Source organism: Mesitornis unicolor, unplaced genomic scaffold, assembly GCF_000695765.1.
Source record: "Mesitornis unicolor isolate BGI_N332 unplaced genomic scaffold, ASM69576v1 scaffold30186, whole genome shotgun sequence".
Taxonomy (NCBI): domain Eukaryota; kingdom Metazoa; phylum Chordata; class Aves; order Mesitornithiformes; family Mesitornithidae; genus Mesitornis; species Mesitornis unicolor.
In genome coordinates, this window is record NW_010192162.1 from 7,774 (window position 1) to 15,273 (window position 7,500).

A 7,500-nucleotide genomic window follows, 5' to 3' on the forward strand; every position below is an offset into this window, starting at 1 on the left:
TGTGCGGCCGGGCGGTGCGTGCCCACAGCGATGCCACCTTTGGCCGCGGCACTGGCCCCATCCTCCGGGATGAGGTGGGCTGCGAGGGGCACGAAGAGCATCTCTGGGACTGCCCGGCTGTGACAGACCACGACTGCAGCCATAAGGAAGATGCTGGCGTGGTGTGCTCAGGTGGGTCCGGTGTGTGCCGGCACACATCACACAAAGTTTGGGCTCATGGGCAGAGGTAGCAGGCAGGGTGCAGGCAGAGCATCCCCAGCTCCGCTCTCTGCCCGCAGAGCACCAGGAGTGGCGGCTCTCGGGGGGCCGGGATGGCTGCGCCGGACGGGTTGAGGTCTTTTTCCGCGGCACGTGGAGCACAGTGTGCGACAGCACGTGGTACGACCTGGAGGCCAGCGTGCTGTGTCACACGCTGGGCTGTGGGGAGCCCCTCCGGCAGCTCGTCTTCGACCACACGCTGCCCGGCAGGATGCTGTACCAGTGCGACAGCCAGCAGCCATCGCTGGCCCACTGCCAGTGGACCTACAATAAATCGGCTCCCTGTCACCAGTCCCGGGCAGCTGGTGTGGTCTGCAATGGTATGGGCCCCCCTCTGCCTTGCATTGAAGTGTGGGGGGGGCTGACCACCTGCTTTTGGCCGTGGGGATCCTCTGCAGATGAGGTGCAAGCCGGCTTCTTCTGCTCCCCCCATCCCTGTCCCCTTCCTGCCAGGCTCCCAGGGTTTGCAGATGCCAACACCGATGGCCATGGTGACACCAAGTAATGTCACACTCCTGAGCGGTGAGTGTCCTGCCGTGACCTTGGTCTGGGAGGGCTTGCAGAGAGCACCCAAATGGTGTCCCTTACCTGGAGAGAGGATGTCCCGGGTGTCACAAGCTGTGTCTGTTCTTTGTGTCAGCTGAGGAGGGCTCCCCGGACGCAGGGGCACAGTCCCCTCTGTACATGCCCCTCTTCATCCTCTGCCTGGTCCTGGCAGCGCTGCTCCTGCTCACCGTGCTGGCCTTCACTGTCGCCCTGCTGAGGGTGAGGAAGAAGAGTGGTAAGGAGTCCCACGGCAGCAGGCTCTGGTCATGGAGGGGGTGACACTGCCAGCCCAGCCAGGGCCACCCCACTACTGTGCCATGGGGCAGCTCAGTCAGTGGCCTCTCCTTGTCTTTGCAGCCCACACCATGTCCTCTCTCGGGCTTGCTGGGCCAGTGCTGGTGACCCATAGCACCCAGAATCCCAATGTGCCCTCCGAGACCAGCAATGACTACAGGGAGATGCCCGCCAGTCTTCCCAAAGGACCAGGTAGGTTTGGTCGGTCCCTCGGGGGTGTGCGGCAGTAAAATGCCCCCCTGCCACACCCTCATCTCCCCCCCCCCAGCCCCACCAGTCACAGCCCTTCCTGCTGCCAAGGACTCCGACTCTGACTCTGACTATGAACACTACGACTTCAGCAGCAAGCCGCCTGTGGCCCTCTCCACCTTCTACAGTGAGCATCCCACCCAGCCCCGGAACACCCACTGCCCTGCCCCAGGACCCCCACTATCCTGTCCCGGGGCACTCCAGGGTATCCCTGCTGATGTCCCCTCCCTGTCCTCCCCGCAGACTCACTGCGCCGGCAGCCCGGGGAGCAGCTGTTCCCCCTGATTGCCAGCCAGGATGGCATGGAGCGGTTCCCTGCAGAGGGTATGACACGAGGGGTGCCTGTCCCTCTGTCCTGCAGTGCTGGCCATCTGCCTGTCCTGCCGTGGGTGGGTGGGTGAGTGGCTGCCCTGCAGCTGATGGTAGCCCTGTACCCTGCAGTACCGGCCAGGCTGGGTCCCCCGTCCTGCGGCAGGGCAAGCAGCTTTTCCTCTTCCTCTTCATCCTCTTCCTTCTTCTGCACTGAACTCTACTGCAACAACAGCACGGCCACCCCATGGGCCGATGACACCCATGGGCATGCAACATCCACCACCCATGGCTACACCAATGACCCCAGCACAGGTGGGCACTGCTGGGGGGCTGCAGGGACTGGAGCAGGGATGGGGACAGCCCTGGGCACTGGAGCAGGGATGGAGAAGCTCCAAGGATGAGAGCAGGGATGGAGAGACTCCAAAGGCAGGAGCAAGGGATGGAGAGATGCCAAGGAGGAATTGGGAGTGGGGGACCCCAGGGGATGGCAACAGGGATGGAAGGCACCAGTAAGAGTCCCTGTTTCTCCCAGCTTCCCCAGCAACACCATGCATGCCCGCCCCAGTGGTCTCCCAGCCCTGCGCACCTGTGTCTCCAGCAGACCCTGCCGACAGCTCCAGCACCTCCTCAGGCGAGTGGTACGAGAATGTGCAGGGCACGGAGCCACCTGGGGACCCATCCCCACACCCTGGTGAGGACCCTGTGCTGGCAGGGCAGAAGCAGGGTGGCACAGGGGGGTGAAGGGCTCCTCTGCCCTCCCCCAACATCCTCCTCCCGCTCCCTGCCTGATGAGTTCTCCCTTTCAGGCTGGCCGGCCCCTTCCTGCCCCATGGGGGGACACGCGCAGGACCCCAACTCCTCTGAGGGCAGCGACTATGATGACATCCAGGGCTCTGCTTACTGAGGCTGCCCGACCGCCACGGACAGAGGGGCTCGGTGGGGGGACACACAGCACTGCAGGTGCCCAAGGACTCACCATCCTGCTGCCAATGTCTCTGGCTGTCTCCTCTGTGCTGAAGCGTGAGCACCGGTGCTGGTGGCACCCAGGGGCTGCTTGGCACAGGCGAGCTGTGCTGGGCTGTGAGCTGCCATTAAAAGCTTTTCCCAGGAGGTCACTGTGTCCCTTGGTCGTGGGGGTGGCTGGTCACCAGCCCTGCAGAGACACTGGGTCACCATGGGGTAGCAAGGGATAGGTGACCCAAAGATGTCCCTTCCGCAGTCCCCTGCCTGGCTGGTCATGGGAAGCAGCATCACTTGCATCAGCCACAGGGCCGTGATGTCTTCCCTCACCTGCAGAGCTGCCCTGGAGCTGGGCAGGGCAGGAGCAGCCAGAAACCCCTCATCCCCAGCCCCACAGCAGCAGGGAGCGGGGAGGCAGGGCCTGATCTAGCCCCATAACACTGGGGGTGGTGATGAGCCTAAACCCTGGCCAGGGGGCAGGGAAGGCACTGGAGTCCTATCCCAAGCACACTGGATGGTGCTGAGGGGGCCCAGACCCCTTCTCACTCCAGTCAGGGTGAAAACTGGAGCATCCCATGGTCAGCTGAGCCCTGGCAGGATGCCTGAGCAGCATCACCCTGTGCTGGGCACGCCTTAGGGGCACCAGGTGCAGCACCCAGCCATCCCTCCCAGGGCTGGAGCATCTCTATCCTCCTGCCTTGGGGGGCTCCTCTGTGCCTCACATGGCTCTTTCAGCCAGCACGCTGAACCTCACAGCGCCTCTCCTGCCCCTGCACCCGCCGGCGGGGTTCCGTCTCCCCGGATGAGGTGGAGCCTTGGCGGAGGTTGGGGTTCAGACCCACCCCCGTGGAAAATTTGCCCCCCACCACATCCTTCAGCTGTTTACCGAGGCGAGAGGCTCTGGCAGCCCCGAACAAAGGGGCCACGCCGCAACAAGGGAGGAAGCACCAAAATAGCAACAAAGCCCCAGACAAAGGGGAGAGGAGTGAGGCGAGAGCAAGGAGACGGCTGCTGCGAGCAGAGCGGGGATGGGAGTGAGCACGGGGGTGGGCACAAGGGGTGCCCCCAGACGTGCTCACCGCTCCCCGTCCCAGGGCAGTGGAGGCTGAGGGGGAGATGATGGCAGCTTTGTGAGGGTGGCTGTTGGGACCGCTTGGACCATGACATTGCAGCCACCTGGGGGATGCTGATGCCCTGGAGGGTACCAATGCCTTGGGGTAGTGATGCCCCAGGGGGAAGATAACGCTGCTGTCCTGGGGTATGGACAGGACATGTGTCACATGCACAGGACCCCTGTGTCACCTCCAGCCACAAGACAGGTACACCAGTGCCAAGCGTTTATTTGAGCTCCTGCTCCTGTGCGCAGCGACAGGCGCTGGGAAATGCCACTTCCACCATCATTAGGATGACAGCGGTGTGATGACAGCCAACAAGCCCATTACTGCTCGACCCAAAGGCAAAAGGCTTCTCACGGGCAGGCAGCATGTCAGCACATCCCAGCGCTCTCCCCCCTCCCAAAACCCTGCGGAAAGATATTATAATCATCCTTATCTGTCAGAGCGTGCAGAGGATGCTGAGCTGACTTGCAGTGCCCGCAACAAGCAGAGATGCTTTAACCGAGCCACGGCACAAATCCTGCCCGCAGCACCTCAGGGCCTCCAGACGTAGCCGTGACTTGGAGGGGAGGTCTGGACCCCAGGCACCCCATGTCCATGGGGATCAGGCACTCTCGGATAAGCAGAGGGGAAGGAGGACCTTTACTAGAGGCAAAGTCTCCCAGGATGCTAGGGGTGAATTGCCAACCTCAGGTCGATTTTGGGTGAGAGAGGCTCGGCTCCTGCTCACGGACCCCAGGGGCTCGCCCCGGTGCAGCTCCAGCTGAGTCCCACGGGTAGGGGTGGCCCAGCAGTCGGTCTGGGCCTTGCACCCCTGTCCCAGGGGGCATTGCCAAATCCTGGCCAAGGGGATGTGAAGGCTGGAAGGAGCCAAAGGAGCCGGGAGGGGATTGGCAAGCTGGGTGACCCCCAGAGATGCCGAGGCCTGGGGACAATGTGCTCATGCTGCTGGTATTGCCCAGCGTCTCTGCCTGACCCCCCTGGACATCTCTGCCTGACCCTGCCTGCTCCTGGCAGCCCACAGCCGCCTGCCACCACCACACCCCAGCGAGCTTCCTCTTGCCTCATGGAAAATGTTCAACCTGGAGAGAGTTTTGGGGCAGGAAACTCCCAGAGGAGCCAAGCCCCCACTCTGGGGTTGGGGACCAGAGCATTGTGTGTCTCCAGGCAGCAGCCCAGGGTGATGGCAGCAGGAGGGGATGGGAGCTCTCCCGAACCTCACCGGGCTGCCCAGGAAACCCAGTGCCCCCAGCACCGCTCCCCAGGCACCAGCCAGGCAATCTCCTTTCAGCAGAAGCACCACTAGCTCAATGGAAAACAGCTGCCTTCGTTAGCATGCATGACCTGGATTTGGAGGAATTAATTAGGGCATAATCAATTAACGCCTCTCCCTTCCCTAGTCCATCACCGCCTGTGCCTCACATGCCCTTGCAGGGATATATGGTGCCCCTGGGGTGCCAGCAACTGGGAGATGCAGTGACATGCCTGGATGAAATCTCCTTGATTCCTACCCCGTGGGGCCATCACGGTGCTTTGAGTGCTGCCGTGGCCTGCGGACAATGTGGTGGTTTGGCGTGGCACAGCGTGGTGTAGCATGGTGTGGCACAGCGTGCACCAGCTCCTTTGCAGGACACATTTCCTGCCCCTGTTGCAGCGGTGCCACTCATCTCGACCGGTGACTGTGGGCAGTGGTGAGGGTGGTTGTGCAGACGATGGCGAAGGTGGTGGTACAGGAGGTGGTGACGGTGGCGGTGGAGCCGGGGCAGAGCCAAAGCGAGCTGGTGAGGAGAAGTGAAGCAGCTGCCAGCAAGGCAAGGCTGTTATTGGCAGGAATCAGTGAGAGTGGCCGCAGGTCTCCCCACAGCAGCACAGAGAGTGGGATCTGGCCTTCATGGTAGCTTGGGTTGTTGGGTTTAGTGGCCATCACTGGTTTTCCTCACTGCAATTCAGTGTGCCAGCTCCCAAAACAGCTTCATGGGGGCTGAGATTTCCCACAATGGACGTCACCAGCTCCCATCACCCAGAAACCCCACACACGCTCACGCTCATGGTCCCCAGCTCTCCTTTGGGTGCCAGCTTCAGCACCTTGGGCTCTCACTTGGCCACGCTGCCTTACAGCCGTCAGCAGCTTTGTAGGGACCCAAAGGAGAGCTGGGGTCCCCCCAGACCCCCCAGCTCTGGGTATGTTCACCATCCCTCAGTCTCACACCCTCTGCAGAGATGGGCAATGCCGATGGGGAGACCCCAGGATGAGGGCCAAAACCCCAGATTTCTCTCCTCTTCGCTCTTGCTCTTATGCTCAGCAGGACCTCGGCAGGCAGCTGCCAGGTTGAGACTTCAAATGAGCAGAGATATGACGTAGAAAACCACAGAGGGAGGAAAAACAGCTTGTTCCTGCCCGGCCCCCCTCGCCTGCCTTCCCCAGGCCTGGTAGCAGAGGCGGCGGTGCCCCCGGCAGCCTTTGGCTCAGCCGCCAGCACCAGCACGGAGGAGGCAGCCGGGGCCCTGCCGATGGCAGCTCTGCTGCCTGGCCCGCAAAAAAATGTGGGTTGCTGATGTCCGGGGTCTTGGAGCGGCAGGGGGTGATGGGGTCGTGGCTGCTTTACCTGGGTGCACCTGTTGTGCCGGTGCCAGGGGTGCCCCGAGGCGACTCAGCCCTGTCTCAGCCTGGGGGCCCCTGAAATCCCATGATGAACCCTCCTGGGCTGTACTGGGGGTTCAGCCCCATGCCCTTGATCATGGGCTCAGTGGGGTGCCTGTCTTGGCTCACCCATGGCATCGTGCTGGGGTTCCGTATGCCTACCCTGGGCAACCCCCAAGCATGGGGTTTGCTGGGGATGGCAGAGCAGAAGGGGGAAGAGGAGCTGGTGACCAGTGGCGAGGCTCTGAATCCACACCAGAACGCGGGCACGCCTCGGCCAGGGCCGTGCATGCCCAGTGTCCCCAGGATGCTCGTCACACCCCAGGAGTGGGCCTATGGGTGCTGGGGGGCACCCTGATGTCCCCTACCATTATGGCAGGCAGGGCCAGTTGCATGAGGTCGTTGGTATTTATTTATTTTAATTAAAGATGTGAGGAGGAGAAGTGAGAGCGAGAAAGCCACAAAATGCACTTCCATTCCCAAGGGAAAAGCCAGCACCGCTCAGATTGGGATGGCACGGGGTCAGCCCAGGGCTGTGTCCCCACCACTGACCTTCGGGAACAGAAGTGTCCCTCCAGCATTACAACCAGGTCGGCGCAGAGCACAGCGTGGCCAGGGAGCTCCTGGCTGTCATCTCCGGCTCTTTCCACCAGCGTCATCTTCACCCTGGTGGAGGGCTGACCTGAGCCCCCAAAATCATCTTTCTCCCCCAAGATAACCAGCGAGGGGCCAAGAGCCGCTGCCCAAGGCCGGGTGCTCCCACCTCCCTGATGCCCCGTTCCCCTCTCTCTTGCAGCCATCCCCAGCCATGGAGGAGCCGCCCTGAGCCCCGAAGGTGAGCATGTGTGGGGAGCTTCATTAGCAGCTCCTCAGCTTCGTTACCAGAGCCGCCTTGGTGGGAAAGCCGCATCGTGGGCTTCTTGCAACTGAGTCTCCTAGCTCAGCCCTACCGTGCCCGTGCTCCCCGAGCCTCCCTCAACACCCCATTTCCTTCCTGCCCCACTTTGCCATCGCGGGGCACGCTTGTGCCTAGTGGCAGGCCTGGGCTTTTCCGTCCCCGGGTGGAAAATGCGCTGCAGAGGGAAGGAAAGCCCCGAACGCCTGTGCTTTCCCTGCAGAGCCCAG

The 7,500-nt window shown here is 62.3% G+C and overlaps 1 protein-coding gene across 1 annotated transcript in view; it reads left to right on the forward strand.

Annotated features, from left to right (window-relative positions):
- The first annotated feature begins 5,446 nt into the window (after positions 1-5,446).
- CD5 (CD5 molecule) overlaps positions 5,447-7,500 on the forward strand; it is a 5,639-nt gene continuing 3,585 nt past the window's right edge. The window contains exons 1-2 of the mRNA XM_010186993.1: positions 5,447-5,586; positions 7,172-7,210. Of these exons, the coding sequence (XP_010185295.1) occupies positions 5,447-5,586; positions 7,172-7,210 (179 nt within the window). The remainder of the gene's footprint in view (positions 5,587-7,171; positions 7,211-7,500) is intronic.